The sequence below is a fragment of the Thamnophis sirtalis genome, unplaced genomic scaffold (genome assembly GCF_051295495.1).
Source record: "Thamnophis sirtalis isolate CommonGarterSnake01/CBP01778 unplaced genomic scaffold, rThaSir2_p1.2 scaffold_8, whole genome shotgun sequence".
In the NCBI taxonomy this organism is placed as follows: Eukaryota; Metazoa; Chordata; class Lepidosauria; order Squamata; family Natricidae; genus Thamnophis; species Thamnophis sirtalis.
The window spans coordinates 77,694,954-77,717,948 of record NW_028261388.1 but is presented as its reverse complement, the minus strand read 5'-3'; the positions used below and the strand labels follow the sequence as shown (position 1 = coordinate 77,717,948).

The 22,995-nt window shown below is 37.9% G+C and overlaps 1 protein-coding gene across 1 annotated transcript in view; it reads left to right on the top strand.

Annotated features, from left to right (window-relative positions):
- Positions 1–22,995, top strand: part of GABBR2 (gamma-aminobutyric acid type B receptor subunit 2) — a 398,087-nt gene that overhangs the window by 267,159 nt on the left and 107,933 nt on the right. Inside the window, exon 13 of the mRNA XM_087721949.1 lies at positions 5,106–5,228. Within this exon, the coding sequence (XP_087578075.1) occupies positions 5,106–5,228 (123 nt within the window). The remainder of the gene's footprint in view (positions 1–5,105; positions 5,229–22,995) is intronic.

Genomic DNA, 22,995 nt, shown 5'->3' with positions numbered 1-22,995 from the left:
CTAGTCCTTTGTTAACAACCAGAATTTCCATTGTTGAGTAAAGTAGTTGTTAGGTGAAACATGTAATTGTCCTGCTTAATCCAGTAGTCCCAGTGCAATCATTAGCCCAGGACCTCTTGCTTCTCCTGCCCTCTCATGCTTACCTTTGCTCGAACTGCCCCACCAGCCTATCTCCCCACAGCTGCTGTCCCTTCCCAAGGCTCTCAACATGGCCTGACCGAATACTTGTGAAGGTGTACAGAGGCCTCACAAGGCTTTGGGGAGATGCATCTCATCATTGGTGGAAGCTGACAAATTGGTCTCCTTTTATTGTAGATTAATGTTAGATTTCTCCTTAATTCAGTGTTTCTCAACCTTGGCAACTTGAAGATGTCCAGACTTCAACTCCCAGAATTCCCCAGCCAGCATCCGCTGGCTGGGGAATTCTGGGAGTTGAAGTCCGGACATCTTCAAGTTGCCAAGGTTGAGAAACACTGCCTTAATTCATTCTGATTTATAAATACGTTTTTTTTGGGGGGTTTCATTTGATAGAGGTAAAAATCTCCATCCTAAATAAATTGAGCATGACCAAATGCACTGTTCAAATGCCATCTGTTGAAAATGAACTGCCAAGTGGTAACTTATATTTAATGTTTCCCAGAACTGTCGTTCATTTCAAAATAAGAAAAAATTGAAACTTGGTACTTAAAACTTCAAAAAAATGAATCAGAATATGCCTCCTCACATTTCATGCGATCAGTGGTATTTTTTTCTAGAGCCGTGACAGAATAAATTTCTTTTCCTTGAATTTTTTGAGGTATCCCAATATATTTTTAGTAAGGACGATTAGACGCCCTTAAAAAAAATACATTCTGAGAGGAACCATGCGCCAACCGATAGAGATCAAAGAAGCAAAAGGATAGCACCAATACCATCCATCATCTCTGTTTTGGACATGATTTTTTTTTCCTACTGACATTCTCTTTTTCTTTCTTTTTCTGTTTCCCCCTTTTCTCCTTCTCCCTGTCCCTTCCAATTCAGAAGACTGATTGCTTTTGTCAGACTAATCACTTTTGCCCTTCCAGAAAGTCATGAAAACCAAGCTATTCTGGTGGGCTTTGAGTAATTGAATTAATCATTGTAAATTAGACTGTTAATTGTATATTATTGAATAATTATTATACAATTGGTGCTGGTTTGGGTGGTATTATTAAATTATGGCACTAGAAGCGTGACCCGACAAATGCGCGCTTGATAAAAGCGCGCCGACAAAACCGCGGCGAGAACACCGCGATGTCATAAATGCACCCACAACAATGCGCCAACAAAACCGCGCCCACAAAAGCGCGATTTAAGTTAAGGTAAGGGTTAGGGTTAGGGTTAGGGTTAGGGTTAGGGTTAGGGTTAGGGTTAGGGTTAGGGTTAGGGTTAGGGTTAGGGTTAGGGTTAGGGTTAGGGTTAGGGTTAGGGTTAGGTTCAGGGTTAGGGTTAGGGTTAGGGTTAGGTTCAGGGTTAGGGTTAGGGTTAGGGTTAGGGTTAGGGTTAGGTTCAGGGTTAGGGTTAGGGTTAGGGTTAGGGTTAGGGTTAGGGTTAGGGTTAGGGTTAGGGTTAGGGTTAGGGTTAGGGTTAGGTTCAGGGTTAGGTTCAGGGTTAGGTTTAGGGTTAGGGTTAGGGTTAGGGTTATTAGGTTGTTATTAGTTGTTTCTTGAAAGCGCGCTTTTGCCGGCACACTTCTGAGTGCATTCGTCGGCGCGATTTCCACCTTACGGTTTTCTCGCTGCAGTTTCGTCGGCGCACTGTTGTCAAGTGTGCATTTGTCGGTAAACCCACTAGAAGTATAGTTAGTTGGACAATTTGTAGTAATATTTTTGTCAGGAACCTTTCAGTATTATGCTGCTTACTATGAACATTTTGGTTATAGTTTTTGTAAGCTTCCATAATTTGGATGCATTTGGGAGCATACAAATTTAATGTATCAAATTAAATTAACCTCTTGCTTCAAGGGCTTTTGAAATTCAGCTGACAGCCACAGGTTGCCCATCTCCAAACTAGGACAAGAGGTATTGGGGATTTATCCAATCCAGGAATATATAAATGTACAGTTGGGGACAAGGTCTACTGAAATCAAAGTTTCATATTTCTGAAAGTATATACAGAAATATAGTATAAATTAATGTCATTTCAAAATCCATTCAAAATATAATTAAGTTAGATCATGAATAACTGATGTAAACACTATCTATATGCAACTGATTTACTGTGGATTCACAGTTAACTGCATGGTTTCTATTAAATGAAGCATAGTCAGAACATGAAAATACCATATTTTTCAGAGTATAAGACGCACCAAAGCATTAGATGCACCAAGGTTTTGAAGAGGCAAATTAAAAAAAAGTTGGTAGGTAGATAGCGGGATAGAAAGGGAGAGGGAGAGAAATACAGTAGGTAGGTAGGGAGAGAGAGAGAGAGTAGTTAGGTAGGTAGATAAAGGGATAGAGAGAGAGAGAAATAGAGAGAGAGAAATACAGTAGGTAGGTAGGGAGAGAGAGAGAGAGAGAGAGTAAGTAGGTAGGTAGGTAGGTAGAGGGAGGGAGGGAGGAAGAGAAATACAGTAGGTAGGTAGGTTGAGAGAGAGAGTAGTTAGGTAGGTTGGTAGATAATGGGATAGAGAGAGAGAGAAATAGAGAGAGAGAAATACAGTAGGTAGGTAGGGAGAGAGAGTAGGTAGGTAGGTAGGTAGGTAGGTAGGTAGGTAGGTAGGTAGGTAGGTAGGTAGAGGGAGGGAGGGAGAGAGAGAGAGAGAGAGAGAGAAATACAGTAGGTAGGTAGGGAGAGAGAGAAAATGCTGTATTCGATGTATAAGACGCACCCAGATTTTCAGCCTCTTTTTGAGGAAAAAAGGTGCGTCTTATACTCCGAAAAATACGGTAAATATTTAAAACAGGTTTCAGCAGTTTACAGACTTTAGCTTATTCATGTAACCTCAATCTAATTTTAACAGCCTTTTGCAAAAAAAAAAAAGTTGCCTTCTAGCAAGAGAGATCTGTCACATCTAGTTGTCTGCTGGGCAGAAAAAAAAATAAAGTGAGGAACTGATGGCAGAAAAAAATAGAAGAGTGAAGAAAGAGATAGTGAGTTGGTCCATCCACTTTTGACCTGACGACTCACGCACTCTCTTGCCTTCAGCCCGACCTTTAGTGGATTATCCTGAAGAGAATAATTTTCATTAGGATAGGAATAAGATTTTCATCTTAAAAGAATTGAAGGTATTTTGGGAGAGCCAATTTGGTGTAGTGTTTAAGGCTCTAAGTTACAAACAAGGAAGCTGAGTATTTGTCCCGTTTTGGGACAAAGCCAGTTGGATTATTTTGAGCTAGACCAGTGGTGGGTTTCAAAAATTGTTCGAACCTACTCTGTGGGTGTAGCCTCCTTTGTGGGAGTGGTTTGCCACCCATGTGTCCGGATGGGAGTGGCTTGCTGCCCATGTGACCAGATATGAAGATGCCGATGACACTTATCAGAACCACCTTAAGTTACCTCACACACAGCACTGGCATGCATAAGAATATGATGTAAACTTGTTTTTTAAAAGGCATCTTTGGTTTGCGTTAAAACAACTTCAACACACGCAATGTTCTGATTGCACCACAAACGCAGTAGTCATCCTTACCTTTCACAGAGGCACTGAGTTTTATAAATATGAGCATGATGGTGTAGAATAATCATATCCAAGGACCAGTGGTGGGTTTCAAAAAATTTTGGAACCTCTTCTGTAGGTGTGGCCTGCTTTCCGGGTCCACTGGTGGAACCTCTTCTAACCGGTTTGGTAGATTTGACGAACCGGTTCTACCGAATAGGTGCGAACTGGTAGGAACCCACCTCTGAGCTAGTCAGTTGTTTCTCTCAGCCCTGGGAAGAAGGCAGTAGCAAATCCCTTCCAAAATCTTACCAATAGAACTGTGGAAACTAGTCCAGGCAGTGGCCAGTATAGCAAGAGAGTAATTGATTATTTTGCTTTATAGAATTGGAGGTCATCTTTCAGTGCAGTGTCAATATGTTTTTATTTTACATTACTGTCATGTACAAGGGTAGAAAAAAATTAGAAAAGAACTTGGCTTATAATTTAATTGTATTTTTTCCTGAATTATTTAAATTGTAAGAAAAAAGTTTTTTCTGTTCATGAAGAATGTATTTAAATTCAACTTTTCTATTGTCCTCATAGTGTTTGATTTATGTTTTTTAGACCGTGCTAGCAAACAAAAAATCAAATAAATGTAGGTTGTGGAATGAATTTTACTATGGTCAAGTAAATGAAGATCTTATTCATGCATACCGTATATACTCGAGTATAGGCCGACCCGAATATAAGCCGAGGCACCTAATTTTACCACAAAAAACTGGAAAAGTTATTGACTCGAGTATAAGCCTAGGGTGGGAAATGCAGCAGCTACCGGTAAATTTCAAAAATAAAAATAGATACCAATAATGTTTTTGAATATTTATTTCAAAGAAAAACAGTAAACTAGCGGTGTATTCAATGAAATACTTCACTCACCTCATGATGCTGATGTCCCGCTGTGATGATGATGTCCCGTGCAGCCGCGGGAGCGATGTCCCGCCTCCTATGACACACGGCACAGTGATTCCTATCATTGGATCACTGTACCAGAGGAGGTGGGACATCGCTATGTGGCTGCTTGCCATAACAAGGAGGAGGTGGGACATCGTTGCAGAGCGGCAGGAGGGGGAGGAAGGGGAATCGTAAGACAGCCCTGCATTACATTAGAACGTGAGGAGGGGGGATGGTGCGGTGCGCGCTGCACGGCAAACTGACACAGAGGGAGGGGAAACTCACAGGAGCACCGGGCCATTCACAAGCGTCACCCAGCGGCATGGCCCCGCCCCCTTTTCTCCTCCATTTCGAGCAAATTTTTCACTGACTCGAGTATAAGCCGAGGCGGCTTTTTTCAGCCCAAAAAGTGGGCTGAAAAACTCGGCTTATACTTGAGTATATACAGTAATTCAAATGCCTCATTAACTGTGCATTGTCTGATTTATGGCTCTAAACAAAGACTCTAGAACACCCCAGAATTCAATGTAAAATCTTCTTTATTTTGTTTCCCTAGATCATTAAGGACCAAAAACTAATGGTGATCGTTGGAGGAATGCTACTGATAGATCTTTGCATCTTGATTTGTTGGCAAGTTGTTGATCCTTTGAGGAGAACAGTGGAAAAATACAACATGGAGGTCAGTCATTTCCGCTATTTTATATTAATGGTGTTCCAGTTAGTTGTTTAAGATTGTAATGCAAAATAAAATGAAAATATATCCAAAATGTTAGGGATATATCTTTTAGTGGATGTATATATCACAAAGAGAATATGTGTGTATGTATCTCACATCACACAAATGGAATCCAGGATTTCTACCATGCTTAAGAGGTTTTAGACGCAGAAATATTGTAAACACAAGGGATTTGTCTGCTAAAAGTCTATCAGAGATGGTGTTGCAATAAATAATAGATTTTCGGACTCCATTAGCAGATTCATGAGGAACTAATGCAAGCTACACATGAAATAAAAGCATAATATGAAGTTCCAAAAGATCACTTCATCAAAACTAAGTTTCCTCTTTTATTGTTGATCTTTAGGTATTGTAATATCACTGTCTATTACTTTGCTCAAATTAGTTGATTTATGCAGAATGACTAGTCCAATTTTGCTATCATTTTAAAAAAGAGTCACTTTGGAAATATTTAAGTCAAGGATGAGGTACTCATAGTATATTGTTTATTATTAGATTTGCCAGTTGTGTGTGGTAACAATTTCTTGAGAGGAAGGAAATAAACTTTCTTTAAAATATATAATAGTGAAAAAGTCCTTTGTCTGCAAATTTCTTTGTATTGCAAAAATGGGTTTTGTATTGAAGTAAAATACGTGAAAACATAATTTAAAATGCCATTTCTGTTTTATATTATATTTACCTATATTTGCTGGAGGTCCAATTGGTTAAAGTGCTGGATTAAGGCTAGTGAGACCTGAGTGTCTCATATTTGCATAAGCACAGAAGCCAACTTGGTGACTTTGGCCCAATTATTTTATTTATTTATTTATTTATTTATTAGACTTATATACCGCTCCATAGGGCTTTCAGCCCTCTCTAAGCGGTTTACAGATTATTTTTTTTAGCAAATTGAGTCAGCAAATTGCCCCCACAGTCTGGGTCTTCATTTCACCCACCTCGGAAGGATGGAAGGCTGAGTCAACCTTGAGCCGGTGAGATTTGAACCGCTGAACTGCAGATAACAGTCAGCTGAAGTGGCCTGCAGTACTGCACCCTAACCACTGCACCACCTCGGCTCTTTCAGCACTAGGAAGAAGGCAGTGCCAACTCACTTCTGAAAATGTTGCCAAGAAAACTGCAGGGATTTGCCCATGTGGTCACCAAGAATTAAGACTGAGTTTAATAAAAGGTGAACAATTTATGCAGTCTTCATTTTTTATTTATTCTTATTCATTTGAATGTATTAGTTACGCAACTCCAGTGAACTATGGACAAAAACTGACTTGTTGGCTCAAATAACCCCCTCCATTACAATTCCTATGGTACATTTGATTTATGAGCAAAAATACGGTATATTTAACCAACAATATTGAACAACCTATATAGATTATGAAACCTTCAAGTATTTTTTGTGCAATGGCCAGTCCTTGAGAGCCGAGGTGGCGCAGTGGGTAGAGTGCCGTACTGCAGGCCACTTCAGCTGACTGCTATCTGCAGTTCAGCGGTTCAAATCTCACCAGCTCAGGGTTGACTCAGCCTTCCATCCTTCCAAGATGGGTATAATGAGGACCCAGACTGTGGGGGGCAATAGGCCGACTCTGTAAACCACTTAGAGAGGGCTGAAAGCCCTATGAAGCGGTATATAAGTCTAACTGCTATTGCTATTGCTATTGTGTTTTTGTACTATACTACTTGGGGGGCATTCCTCCAGGTTTTCATTAGGTGGCCTTTTCTGAAATAGTTTGGCTTCCCAACAGATTATCTACTCTGACATAATTGCACACCATCAGTCATTAAAAACTATATATTTATGGAATTACACAAGTGTGTGTGTGAATGAGTACAGGTTATATCAAAAGTCAGATCCCATAGATAATTTATTATATAATATTTCATTCAATGTTTGGATTGGTTGGGATTTTTTCAAAACAATTCCTTACTCTTGTTTGACACCATCTTTGAATATTTTTTTCTAAAAATGAATACATAACAAAATAAAACATTGTGATTTACCTATGGGAAATGGAATGAAGATAGTACAACTGAAAAGTAATATGCTTTGAATGTAAAACATTGTATAGTGAGCTTCTGGCAGATACAAAATCTTGGTAAAGTTGAGTTACCCAGGTACAATTTATTACTAAACCAAATTTACATACTCATGCTTAGTGTTGGAACATTTTGTTAAGAGTAGCATTTATTTTTATGTATGGTTTACTTTTATTAGCAGCCAACTTTCAATATATTCACATAAAATGTTTTCTAATTTAGGCCTACTCACAATATGCACACACGCTCCCAAGAAGAGGTGGGTTCCTACCAGTTCGCACCAGTTCGGTAGAACCGGTTCGTCAAATCTACCGAATCGTTTAGAAGAGGTTCCACCAGTGGACCCGGAAAGCAGGCCACACCTACAGAAGAGCTTCCAAAAATTTTTGAAACCCACCACTGACACACACACACACAGAGAGAGAGAGAGACTCACAGAGAGAGAAAAAGAGAAAGAAAGGAAGAAATAAAGAAATAAACAAAGAAAAAAGAAAGAAAAAGAGAGAGAGATGAAAGAAAAAAGGAAAAAGGAACAGAGAGACAAAAGGAAAGAGAGCGAGCGAGCGAGCGAGAGAGAGAGAGAGAGAGAGAAAGAACACATGGCCAGCAAGCCACTCCCACCAGGTCACATGGCTGGCAAGCCACTCCCACAAAGGAGGCCACACCCACAGAGTAGGTTCAAAAAAGTTTTGAAACCCACCACGGCTCCCAAGCAACATGCAATAAACTTCCTTTCTCGCATTCATGAATTCCTCTTTTTTAAAAATAATGTTTATTAAGTTTATAAGGATATAAATACAAAAGAAAATGAGAGTAGTGGGAAAATGGGAAAGGAAAAGGGAAAGGTAAAATGTATGGTAAAGGAGGGGAGCACTGATTCCAAATCATTTTAGCACACTAGAATAGGATAATAACATTACAGGCTTTTTACTTTTACATGCTAATATATATTAGCCACTTTTGTAGCAACAAGCCTATCTAATTATCAAAACTCAAAGTCAAAGTTTCATTTTTTTGTCTATCTCAAGTAGTTTCCAAGTAGAAGCAAAGCTGGATGTGTCCTTTTCTTTGATTAAGGGCATTCACACATTTCTCAATAACTCCCTGAAGAGCATTTCCCAGAGTTTCATAATTGTCTACTATTCTCACCTTTATAAATCAGAATCTTAGCTTTTGTCCCACGTTTATATTTATATAATCCACTACGTTCTCCCAAAATTTGGTATGTACAGGATATTATAGAAACATGTTTAAAGGAGCATTGTTCGTATCTCCAATGAAATGCTGCTTTTGACACTCCTTTTCTATGCAAACATCATGGAGTCCAGTAAGTTCTAAATAATATATTTTTTTTATTGTATAAAAAATAATTTGAAGTCCATTGATATTTTTGGTTTCTGGAAAAACCAAAAAGAGAGCAATGGGTTTACTTAATGGCTGTGCAAAACAAGGTCATAAAATCAAGTCTGGTCATATTGTGACCAGCTTTATGACCGTCACAATGTACAACCACAATTGCAGGCTCAGTTACGGTTATAATTTGAGGATTACCTATACTCATCTCATTCTCATCCATTCTTCCATGTATATCATCATCTGATCATCGCACTGGGTTGTGCAATTTTTCATTTTACTTCTATACTTTATTTATCCAACTTATTTTTTAAAGTATGTTTTCCCCTCTCTGCTAATTCCACAACATCCTTCCTCCTCTCCTCATTGAAAATGAGCGTAAAAGTCAAGCTCTGTTCAACTCAGGATTTGCTAGAACATTTCTGACTGAGAGACCGTCCAACCTCTGTTTGAAGTTTTCTTATGGGAGAGAATTCAACACATCATGTAGCAGCCTATTTCATGCAGTTTCATACAATTGGGAAGTTCCTGAACCCTTCCTTCCTCGTTGTTTTAACCCATGAGCTTGTGTTCTTGATCAACAGATAATAAATCTGCTTTGTCTTTTGGGTGACAACACTTTAGCTATTTGAAAATTTATAATACCTTCCATTAATCTTTTTTTTATATATATAGTTTAAACAATACTCAACATTTTAAACTGTCCTTCATGGGGAAAGTTTGTTTCCCAAACCTTCACCATTTTGGTACTTCTCGGAAATTGCTCCAATTTGCACTGTCCTTTTTGAACTGTGATGCCCAGAATTTAGCAAGATATTCCACCAAACATGGTCTCATCACAGCCAAATAGAATATAAAAATCATTTCCTATTATGTAGCTTTAACACCTTTTATGTAAATATGTTTTATTTTCATTTTCATTCTCATTTCATACAGTCACATATATACTGTGCATAACCGGGGCCATATAACATTGAGCAATAAACACAGCCATCCTTGTCAACAATACTCCCCAAAATGCAAACCCAATATACCACTTCAACCCTCCATACACCCTTTCTTTCACTTTTTCTTTTTTCTATTTTTTTTAATTTTAGATGGAAAGTTGGAGGGGGGCGAAAGAAAAGCTTTAACACCTTTTAATACACCCCATTAATGGTAGCTCTTAAAAACCTCAGCTCATTTTGAGATTTAGCCCTTCCTCCCTCCCACATTAATTCATGCGTTTTATCATACATTTCTCTTACATTCCAGGTTAGAATCTTATAACACGGTCATCAAAATATGGTTCTATGTTGTCAAATTAATGCTTTTACTAATTTAGGAGTAGACTAGATAATCAGCTTTAGTTATACATACACAGTATAACAGTATTCCTAGCTAGCGATAAAGATAATACTTGTCACTTCTAGCACTTTTTAAAGTCAGATTCTATAAGCATAATCAAAGCCCAATTTTTTTTAGCAAGCATGCTTTTGTTCTTTCTCTACGAGCTAAGAACTTTAATTTAAAGCACCCAGCCAACCATCACATCCAACCAACTAGGAGTTATGTGCAGTGTGCTATTGCTACACTCAATATACTTTTATATAGCAGTTATCTAAATATATCATACTATAATACAGAAATAGACATTTTAATTTTATTTTTTTATATGCTGCCATTAAAGCCAAATTTCCCAACTGGCTTATATTTTTTTATTTCTTATACAGTTTTTTGTAGATTGAACTGCAGTACAAAATTTAGGGAAATATTAATATTGAAATATACTGTACTTCTGTTTGTTCACTAGATAGGGAAATACAATTACGCGTGCATGAAAATCAAAGCTATACTCTCTTCTATCACTCCAGTTGATGTTCAGTGGTAACCAGATGCTTACCCTGATTTAACTGGGTTGTGATTCCCTAATCTCTTCCATTCACTAAAGGGAGATGAGGCTTCTTTTTAATGTCCAAAAGCAATTAGTCTCTGATTTAATCTCTTTCGCTGTACAACTGTGAGATGAATTGGTGCACAAATAAAATATCAGAGACAAGATCAGTATCCCCATTAAAAAACTATAATGCTGCATTATCATGAATCTGATGAAATATTTTGTATAGCATTTACCTACCAAGATTTTCTATACACCTCATAGAGTTGGGAGAGGCAGAAGAGAGACAATGGCTGCAATGAGAAAAAGGTATCACTGTTTTTGCCTTTATTAAATCAGATACTGACCTTTTAAAAGTTTAGCATTTATACCAATCTCACCCTCCAAAACTGATGGAATTGTGGAAAAAAAGAACTAAAAGAAAGAAACTAGAAACAGTTTAAGACCAATCAACTGAAGGACTGCCTTCTTTTTCATATTAATCTCATAATCCTTAAAGGTAATTTCATGGATCTTGTTCCAAGAATGTTATGGGTATCAGGGATAAGACAAAGCCATCTTTGTATTTCTCGAATGTGTTCTCCAGAGTGAATTCAGCATGATATGTGGCATTCATTTGATACACTAGTATTTTAGAAGTTATTGGAGGTTTTAAAATAATTTTATCTTCAATTATATTGATTCTAAACATTTGTTCGGACTTGTTAGGGGACCTCCAAAGAATTTATGTCAGAAAGGCAGTATGTAAGTAGCTTAACCTTGTTAAAGAAGTAGGAAACTAATAATATGCTATGAAATGAGATTTAGCAGTCTTGTCTGTCCAGACTATATTGGGAAATTTTTATTTGTGACAGAATTAGATGTGAAAAGGTGTTAACAATCTCATGTTACAGTTAGCGAGTATCTTCTCCCATTGCATTTCCCAGTTGTCTTCCTTAGAATTAGCATATATTGACATAATTCATATTGAAAGTAATTATTGAAGGATGCAATCAAAAGTTGTCATAAGTAAAAAAAAAGGGTAAATGCAGTTGTAAGAGTTGAATAAAAATAATCCAAAGAAAGGGGTTTTTTTTACATTACTGACTGTTCATATGAACAATTTAGTCTTGAATAACATTAAATCACTAGGATTTATAGCATTTATTATCAAATGGATGATGCTTTAACAAAATGAAAAAGTAGCTCTATTCACCATAAAAAAATTCCTCAAACCATATTTTGGACAATATTAGATCACATAGTAAGCAAGCTTTGTAACTTTGTAACTTTAATAAAATTTGTATGCCGCCCACTCCCAGGGGACTCTGGGCGGCTCACAACAAAGCAAAGACATAAAATATTAAAATACAATTATTTAAAACAAAAACACCATTCAGTCACGTGGGGCTGGAATATTACTCAACAGCCCCAGGCCTGCCGGAACAGCCAGGTCTTAGTCGCTTTACAGAAGGCTGGGAGAGTGGTAAGGGTCCGGATCTCCGCGGGTAGCTCGTTCCATAAAGCCAGCGCAGCTACAGAGAAGGCCCTCCCTTGGGGGGCCGCCAGCCGGCATTGTCCGGTCGACGGCACCCGGAGGAGGCCCAACCTGTGTGATCTTATCGGTCGTTGGGAGGTAAATGGCAGGAGGCGGTCTCTCAGGTAGCCAGGTCCAGTACCATGTAGGGCTTTAAAAGTAACGACTAGCACCTTGAAGCGGGTCCGGAGACCAATGGGGAGCCAGTGCAGCTCGCGGAGGATAGGTGTAACATGGGTGTATCTGGGTACACCCATTATCGCTCGCGTGGCTGCATTCTGGACCAACTGCTTTCAAGTTCTCCAAAATGTTTTCATTTTTAAGAAACAAGATAATAAATGGAAAGGGAGAGGAAGAAAGCAAGTAGTAGATTTTTAAATCATAAATCCTATGCATTTAATTATATTTTACAATTAAATTTAGAAGTGGCACTAGGCAAGCAGATTAAGCTCAATTGCAGCCTTCACAACTTAAATGCCCTCCACATATTTTGAATTCTAATTTTCCTCATACTGACCCAAGACAGCCACTGTCCATGTTCACTGAAATGATGAGTGTTGTAATCCAACACATCGGGAATATATCAAATTAGGTAAGATTGCTTTATCAAATACAGGAACAGAAAATATCTGATTCCTGTTGTTGAAAGTATGAAACAATTTGGCTTTTAGACCCATTCATGGTGCTAAGAGCCAAGGTGGTGCAGTGGTTAGGGTGCAGTACTGCAGGCCACTTCAGCTGACTGTTATTTGCAGTTCAGTGGTTCTAATCTCACCGGCTCAAGGTTGACTCAGCCTTCCATCCTTCCGAGGTGGGTGAAATGAGGACCCAGACTGTGGGGGGCGATATGCTGACTTTGTAAACTGCTTAGAGAGGGCTGAAAGCCATATGAAGCAGTATATAAGTCTAACTGCTATTGCTATTGCTATTGCTATTACTATCTGCCAATTCAAAAAGTATTTAAAGTATCAGAATAAAGCTCCTTTCGTTTTTTTTCTTATTACCTACTTTGCAGCTGCTGTTTTATCCTCCTGTTTCCAGTGTTTTTTCTCCTCAATTTCCTTTGCTTTGACAGTATGCATATTTGTATATCTGTTTGTGTTCCCACAACTATCTTCTGCACACACAAGATGTCTTTTTTGGCAAATTAGAGCATATGCTGTTAGCATACCTTCGTTTCCTTTAATCCTTTCTTGATACTAGAAATACCTTGATGCGTTAGCAAGCTAATCCTAAGAGCATGGCCTGAAAATTCAACAACCTTTTAAAACTAAGCAGCTCTAGATTTTGTCAGTGCCTACACCGAAGAACATCTGGGCTGTGCAGCATTTCTGATTCAAGTGCTAAAATTTCTTTTGGAATATGAAGACTGCTTATGTAAATACTTGTCTGTTAGTCTTTAATGCTGTCTTTGTATAAAAATATGCAGTGAATATTTGGCAGAGTCAGGGGTGCTATGGCGGGGGCAACAAATGCCATCTGCAGCGACCTTGAATTGCAGCAGAACCCCAAAATTAAATCAAACTATATTTTTACTTGCCTGAAAAAAAATGCAGCTGCCAAATTAGCCATCCTTCAATTCACTTTGCCAGAGCAGATGTTATAAAAAGAACAATAAAAACTAGGGAAATTGCATTACAATGAACCATTAAAAAATTACTTTAGAAAAATATTTCAACTGGAAATTTTTCAGTTTTTCTATTTTGTCAGAAAAGGGCTGATTGACATACTGAAAGGAACACATACCAGGATTTTATATCTGGAGTGGTAATTTCTTTCCAGCTATACAAAATTATCTTTTTAGCTATGCCTGCACTCTGATGAAGTTCCAAGTATTCTTGAAAATTTGACTGTTCTCCTACGCTTTTACATAGAGTGGTTGTGAGCCCCTCTAGATATCTTTTTTGCTTGAGATTTTTTTTCTTCTCGATATATATCAGTGGTGGGTTTCAAAAATTGTTCAAACCTACTCTGTGGGTGTGGCCTCTTTTGTGGGAGTGGCTTGCTGCCCATGTGACCAGATGGGAGTGGCTTGCCGCCCATGTGACCGGATATGAAGATGTCAACGACACTTGTCAGAACCACCTTAAATTACCTCACACAAGCACTGGCATGCATAAGAATATGATGCAAACTTGTTTTTTAAAAGGCATCTTTGGTTTGCGTTAAAACAACTTCAACACACGCAATGTTCTGATTGCACCACAAACACAGTAGTCATCCTTACCTTTTACAGAGGCACTGAGTTTTATAAATATGAGCATGATAGTGTAGAATAATCATATCCAAGGACCAGTGGTGGGTTTCAAAAAAATTTGGAACCTCTTCTGTAGGTGTGGCCTGCTTTCCGGGTCCGCTGGTGGAATCTCTTCTAACCGGTTCAGTAGATTTGAGGAACCGGTTCTACCGAATAGGTGCGAACTGGTAGGAACCCACCTCATATGTATGTATGTATGTATGTATGTATGTATGTATGTATGTATGTCTGTGGTTATTCGGGTTTTCTCCCGCATAAAATTGGAGGGGTCTTGGCGATGTTTCGACGAAGTCTCATTCGTCATCTTCAGGCTTCGTGCTTCCAGGAGCAATGTGAATGTGAGCACATACATACATACATACATACACACACACACACACACACACATACATACATACATACATACATGATCTATTTCTTTTTAAAGTCTAAGCCATGAAACTATTGCATTATATTACACTACATTACATTTTATATTTTATTTAATATTTATCTATATATTAGCCAATTGGACTACAATGTTGTATATTAGCATTTAATTTTTTTTTTATATAACTCGTGTGTTAACTTAAGTTGTAGAAGGGAATGGAGTGAAAACATTGGAGAGTCAGTTGTTGTGATTAATGTTGAAAGATTGGTGTTCCCATTTATCCCTACATCCCTGTTCTTTTATTTTAGCCACACAGATTTTCAGGTCAGGAAGAATCGCTGAAATAATTACTTCTGATACGTTGCGTAACTTTCACAAATTTCATTTTTTTACTGTACCTCTTTGGATCCTTCCAGTGTTGCAACGTACATTTTTGAAGTGTCAGCCAGCCAATTAATATGACTGTGTGGGCAGGTTTTACTTGCAATTGATGCATGTGTAGGTTCTAAATAAAACACAAAACATTTGCTAAATATAGAACACATGGTTGAGAAGATAGTACCAATAAAGGAGAATATTTGTAGCTCAGGGTTGAAATGAGAAGTCCTTGGTGTTCTCTGAGTTTGGTTTTTTTCTTGCAGTTGTTTCATTACCTGAACTAGATAACATCATTAGTGCCACATTAGCACTGATGATGTTACCTAGTTTGGGTAATGAAATGTCAAATTGTCAAATGTACAAATATAAATTGTTTAAAGTTAGCCTAGCAAGGAGGAGCTGAGTTCAATGTAAAGATGTTATCAATTTTCTATTCTTTTTTCAAATATATTTTAGACTGTTTTTGTTAAAGATTTATACCGTGTATGGGTTCTGGGAAGTCGAGGGAGGGAAGGTGGGGGGAGGGTTGGGGGGGAGGGGGAGAGGGAGGGATGTATATTAGGGTTGATGAGGGGTGTTAGATTTTAAAGTAATATGATTGCACATGTATACTGTCTTCTCTTATTTTTTCTTTAAAACTAAGATATGTTAATTATATTGATATGGAAGCATAAATACCATCAACATAGAATGGAGTTTGCTCAGAAGCGGAAATACACCAAGTGAATGAGAGGAAGAGTGGGAAACAGAGGAGAGAAGAAAGATAGGAAGAGAGGGATAGGAGAGAGGGTAAGGGGGGAAGATGAGGAGGAGTGGAATGAAGAGAGAGGAGAAGGAGAAAGGAAGGGGAAGTAGAGTAGGAAAGGATGATGGAGGGAAGAAAGGAGGTAGGAGAGAGGTAGAAGAAAGAGGTGTATGGAGAGCAGAAGAGCTAATAATGGGTTTTTATCTTTCTGGGCGTTGATGACAAGAGGAACTGATGTAATTACTATTTAATATAATAGGATATTGGCTATGTAATAGTATACATGTGATTATATGTTATGAAAATGGAAAATAAAAAAGTATATTTGAAAAAAAAAACAACCAACTCAGAGAGCATCAAAGACTCCTCAGGTAGTGGTACCTTTAGCTTGATATTCCCAGAATATATCTATTAATGTACATATGAGATGTCATCATGAATCACTGATTATTGTTTTAGGAATAGCCCTCTCCTTTTTTTTTCTATTTATATTGCTTATTCCAGCCAGAGTCTAAATTCGCTTCTTCATGTGGAACAGATATAATCATCATTTACTCTAGCCCTCAATTGTTTTGCTCCGCTGTAGTTGGTTGATTGATTGATTTTGTGTTTTTGAGTCAGTATTGACTCTGGGCAAGTTCCTGAAATTGCTCCTGCAGTTTTTGTGAAAAGGTTTTGAGAAATAATTTGTCGTTGCTTCCTTCCTTGGGCTGGAGAGTGAATGATTGGCCCAAGATCACTTAGCTAGCTTTGTGCCTAAGGTGGGGATTGGAACTGATGGCCTCCTTCACTACTATATCAGAAGTTATTATTTTTACCTTTTTTTATATCAAGTTAATAAAGGTATCACTAAATGCAACTATTTGAACTTCGCAAGTCAGAACACCTTATGAACTACTAGCAAAGATAAACTTAAAAGAGGTCTTTATCTTAGGCTAGTATAATTTAACCAGACTTACACAATCTCACAATGTTGTAGGAAATGACAGGACACACAAGCCAGCTCTTCAGAGAAGGAAAAGTTTATTTGCGCGGGTTCATAGCAAAGAATAAATGGCCTGAACACCGAGTGAAATTCAGGAACTTCCTTATACAGTTTATCACTTCCAGCCCAAGCCATCTGTTAGTTTTGGAAACACCCCTCAAGATTTTCCCTTGAGTTACAGCAATATTATGTCTACAGGATGTCATAATACATAGGTCAGCTAACGGACATGCATAGCTCGTATTTTGAGGAACTAACAATATGTGTCTACCAAACAGATTAACAGCCAAGCCAGCAGATGGGCTAAAATAGATGCTTTGCCTCAGCATATTTCATGCGCAGACTTCCTTCTAACCTGTGTCTAACTGCACTATGTCCTAAAAGCAAAACTTGCAATTTCTATATGAACAGTTAAAGCTTAATATCATGAAACCCTAGTTTGGTTCAGGCTTGAGGCCTACTTTGGTTCAGCCTGCCACCTTAACCCAGATCCTAGGAAGATATGTTTTTCAGTCTTGTTGAAATACCTTTTAAACAAGATGCTCTTGAGTTTTTCTGAATGGAAAACATATGGTCTACTGAGAAATAATCTCCTCCATATTAAACATCTTGCTCATGCTTGATGTTTGAACACCAAATGACCCCATTCATATAAAAATGGTATGTCCTGCATTTTCAGTTTTCTTTTTTTAATGTGGAAGATCTTTCTCATTCAGTAGTGCTTTGATTGTGGAGCATCTTTTCATAAAAACTGAGCTAATGTTGAATGTTGTTTGAATGTTTATTTCATTTGTATGCCGCCCTTTTCCCCCGAGGGGGACTCAGGGCGGCTCACAACTCAAACAAGGGAAGGGGGATACAGACAATTTGACGACAACACAAAACAATACATAATTTAAAAAGCGCAACAATCATACTATTCGAGATAGGGGCACGGTTCTTTAGCCCCAGGCCTGTCGGAACAGCCAGGTTTTAAGGGCTTTGCGGAAGGCCTGGAGAGTGGTGAGGGTGCGAATCTCCATGGGGAGTTCGTTCCAGAGGGTCGGAGCAGCCACAGAGAAGGCTCTCCTCCGGGTAGTCGCCAGTCGACACTGGCCAGCGGATGGAATTCGGAGGAGGCGTAATCTGTGGGATCTAATCGGTCTGGTGGAGCTAGCTCCCTCTTCTGTTGCAATATGCTTTTCAATAACATTAAATACAATTTAATATCTGTTGAGGTATTATCTTTATTAATTGCTACTGTGTTCTACTTTTCCATTGTTTTAATAGTATAAACTTATGTTGCTTGATTAATCTTTAGCCGGGACTCTATTGTGGAGCCAAAAGGCATACAAAAATCTCCAGTTTTGAATTCTTCTAATTTAAACCATTCAAAGAAATAGCTAAAACACAAATAATTTTTTTTTGACTTAACTCATTTTACATTTTATATTTTGCCAAAATATTTTCAAAACTTGCATTTTTGTATTATTTTTTTTAGCATTTTCTTTGATGCCTATTTTAACCCCTATTGCTTTTAATTACTTTCGGAGTAATCATTTTGCTATGCTGCTTTTGATTTCATTTCATATGCATATTATCTGTATTTTTATTCTATGATAGTTTGAGTTATACTAAATTCAAGAAAAAAATGCAGAAATAAATAATTGCTATGTATATACTGGGTAAGAGGCAGTATTACATATAGAAGAAAGAAGTATCTTGTTAAAAATTAGCTTGAACATTTTGGAGATACTATACATTCAAGGATACATTTTAGATGCTTAATTCAACAATCTGATTCCAGCCCCAAATCTTCAAAATTAATTGAATTAAAGCTTGCACTTTAAATGCTTAATTCATTTAAATAAAGTAGTAATTTAAATGTTTAAATAAAAATGTTAAAACCACATTTTTCTCTGAAGCATTGAATTTCATTTTATTTTTAATGTATGTGCAAAAGTTCAAATTATCTGTACAATTTATAACTGCATAGAGCCACAGTTGACTGAATAATCTATTATATACAAGATTTCTGCTTAAACTGTGATTCCTAAGCCATGCTTTTTATTTGTCCTATTCTGAACTATCTGCTGAAAAGCATCTGCTTACTTATGATAGTTTTTTTCCCCAATAACTTATCTCTTGCCATAATATTGGTTAGATTTAAAATCCCACCTTTACTTTGTACATCAAGGAATCATGTTTTGGTCAGGCAATGAATAATCCCATGAAAATAATGTCTGTCCACCTCCATTTGTACATTGGTTGGGCAGGTTTTGAAACCATGGAATAGCTCCGTGATGGCAAATGTACCTATTGAGTTGAGCCCACCTTCTGGGCTGTCCCAAGATGGCACCGCTCGGAGCTCCACTCCCTTCAGGGAGGAGCTACAATGAGCAGGACTCACCCCTCCGATGACTCCTGTGGAACTGAGGCGTTCAGGGCGGGTCAGGCATCAGCCCGCCTATCTCGCCGACTACGCATGCTTCAATGCTGAGCATGCGCTCTCACTCGGGGGGAAGGGGTGTTGAGGACTCGGAAAGTCCTTGACATACAACCTGGCAGCTAGCAACAGGCCAGGCTGCGCCATGATTGGCTAGGGCGCAGCATCGCCTGTTGCTAGCCGCTAGAGGCGCCCTGATTGGTTTAGGTGCAGTGTCATCAGTTGCTAGACACTGAAAACACACCCATTGGTTATCCCTGCTCTGACAGCTTGTTTAAATAGCTGTCAAGCAGGGATGGTGCTGAATCGCCTGTAAATAGTTATATGAAAATAAACCTCTTGTTCTGGCAGTCCTAGCTCTCGTCTCGTCCTTCCGCCAAGCTTCAAAAGGCATGCGCACTGTCACCAGCTGCCAAAAAGATTCACCATCACTGGAATAACCTGTATATGATGGCCAGGCTTTTCCCCCAATTTCCTCAATGCTCAGTTTTTACATTAGAAACCATTTCATAGAAAAGTCCATTTTAAATATAGAATCAGATGGCTTGAGATAATTTCTGAAGGTGTTTAATATACTGAAGTCAGAACTGATTTTTTTTTTAAAAAAAAAATATTACATTAAGCCTTCTCTGTGGGAGCGCCTTCCCTCTGGAATGAGCTGCCCCCGGAGCTTCGTATAATCCCCGACCTCCGGTCCTTCCGATGAGCCCTAAAAAGTTGGCTTTTCCAGCAGGCCAGCCTGGCCTGAACAAAACAAAACAAATTATTGATTATTGTTAATTTTAATCGGATTTCTTTTTAAAATGTCATTGTTAATCTTAATTGGGTTTGTTTTTTGGATATTCTATTTAATTTTTTTTTAACTTTTGTAATATGTGTTTTTTTTTTAATGTTGTACGCTGCCCTGAGTCCTTGGGAGAAGGGCGGCATATAAATCCAATAAACCTAAATCCAATAAATCTAATAAACCTAATCATTTTCACCTATTATTAAAATGGTACATCTGATTTTTAGAGAAAAATTAAATGTGTTTATTTAATTACGCACTCTACAAGGGGCTGCCCCTGAAAAGTGTTCGGAGACTACAGTTGGTCCAGAATGCAGCCGCGCGAGCGATACTGGGTGTACTGAGGTACACCCATGTGTCACCTATCCTCCGCGAGCTGCACTGGCTCCCTATTGGTCTCCAAACATGCTTCAAGGTGCTGGTTATTACCTTTAAAGCCCTACATGGCTTAGGACCTGGATATCTCCGTGACCGCCTCCTGCCACATACCTCCCAGCATCTGATAAGATCTCACAGGGTGGGCCTTCTCTGGGTGCTGTCGACTACACAATGTCGACTAGCGGCCCCTCGGGGAAGAGCCTTCTCTGTAGCTGCCCCGACCCTATGGAACGATCTACCCCCTGAGATCCGGACCCTCCCCACTCTCTCGGCCTTCCGAAAGTTTACTAAGACCTAGCTGTTCCGGCAGGCCTGGGGCTGTTGATCCTCGACTGAGTTCCAGCCCCACTAAGAACTCAATATATGTTGTGTTCTTTTAACCTCTTTGTTTGTATTTTAAATTTTCTAGTATTTTTAACAGTTTTTATGTGAGCCGCCCGGAGTCCTTTGGGATTGGGCGGCATACAAATCCATTAAAATTCAAATTCAAATTCAATAAATCTCTTTTGGAAATTAGCCACTCTAAACCCTGAGAAGCATGAAGTGGGAGTTGCTCCTTTCCATTGCTTCCATTGGCCAGTAACTGTTTCACAAGGAGTGAAAACGGAAGCCAGATGTTGCTTCCGGTAAAGGGCCATGCAGAAACGTCAATTGCTTAAATACAGCTGGCTTGAATCTAGTTAAGAGACATTTTCTGCATTCCTATAAAAATAACCACTGCCACTTATTTTTTTTTATATCACTTTTGAATCAGTTTCTAGGGAAACAAACAACATTGTGATAAGTGGAAACCAGCAAGTAGAAGCTGACTCAGCTGGTGGCCAGTTTTGTTTCCGTTTCCATGGAAACAGATTTGAAATAGGCATAAATAATCTCACTAAACACAGACGGTTCTAGGAAGGTTGGTCAAACACATTCCCTCAGTCATTTACCTTGGTCAATAAAGATTGCCTTGAAAACTAGCATTTAATAACACTATTTTATGAAGATCTCTAACCAAGTTTCAAGTCCATGTCTTTCATCAACCCTAAGAATATAAAACTTTAATGAAATCCCTTAGAAATTAGATAATTATTCTATTAACTACACCATATTCTTTCCTAAAGAAGGACCCAAGGACCATTAAGCAGCCAGATAAGATTTTCACTTAATTTTGCAGCCTTGGGCCCCAAGTAAACTTGCTAATATAAAAATGATCTGAGTGACTTTTTTTTTTTTTTGCAAATTGTAGGCAAAAATTCTTATAAAACAGCAATATAGAATCATGAGCTATATTTTGATTATGCTCTCTCCACAAGTCAAAATAGTTCATACCGTAATAGTTCATATCCTAATAATGTAGGGTATTTTTCAATATTGTATCTGATTTCTTGAATTTCGGAGGGAAAGCTAATAAATATTGCCAAGTAAATGTACTAGAATATGTTGCTGTGTAAAGATCTTACAGATATCTTGCTGCCTGGGGTTTTCTTCCAATTATCTCATTTCCAATTACTACAGTTAAAGTAATTATTATATGATCTGTTTGTCAAATATCAGTTATTCTTTCTTTCAGTATTGCTTTCATTTCATTATATTTTCAAATTAACAGGGCTAGACCAAATCAGGAGACGCTCAAATTAAGCCAATAATGAATTATCCTTAAATAGACCGTACTCCATAGTTCTCGGTCCTGCTTCACTTCTAATTGATGTGCTACATTTGGGGTGCTCTTTCCTCTTTGTTATGGTCTGTTTTAATCTCCAAGCCTAATTTTATACCATAAGGAATTGTGCCAAAGGTGCAGCTGTGAGTGATTTAAATACAGTTGAGGTATATTAAGCCTCTCTTATATAAATATTGAACAAGATGCTTGCATTTGCTTCAATACTCTTCTGTGGGCAATACGTAGAAAGTGGGCTTCACAATTTGTAGAGAAATGAAAAATCATTCCTAGGTAATTGAAGCTATTCTACCTGTCAAAAAATGCCCAATAACAGTGCAAAGCTAAGTTCTGGGTCTTCCTTTAAAATTAATTGTATGTAGTCCTAATATAACTCAACTATAAATGTTACGTAAAGAGCTGACTTCAGCCCATTTGGTCATTTGCAATAAAATTATATCTTCTGAATATTGCAGCACTGTAATATATCTGTTTGCTATTTCAGGAGACAGAATTCTACTTGAGTTAAATTTACACTGGTTTTTTATTAATGAAAATTTTACTGGTTAAATTGGTTAACTTTGGTTATATATAGTATTAAGAGTGATTTTTTTCACCGCTTTGGGTGGGTGTAAGCTTAGAAAGTTGGTCAAGATTATAAATGTAATAGCTTCATGCATTTTATAAATAAGAGAATTCATATAGCTCTGAGTCTCTTAACAATTTTATCTTTGAAACATGCTGAAATGCCTACTTAAAATTAATGAAGTAGCATAATGCACATGTATATTTCATATATATATAGCTTCAAATAGCTATATATATATATATATATATATATATATATGAATAGCTTGAAATAGATCTATACTAGTCTCCCTTTATTTATTTATCAGCACAAATATATATCTGCTATTGCTATTGCTATATATATACACACACACACATAGATACATAGATACATAGATAC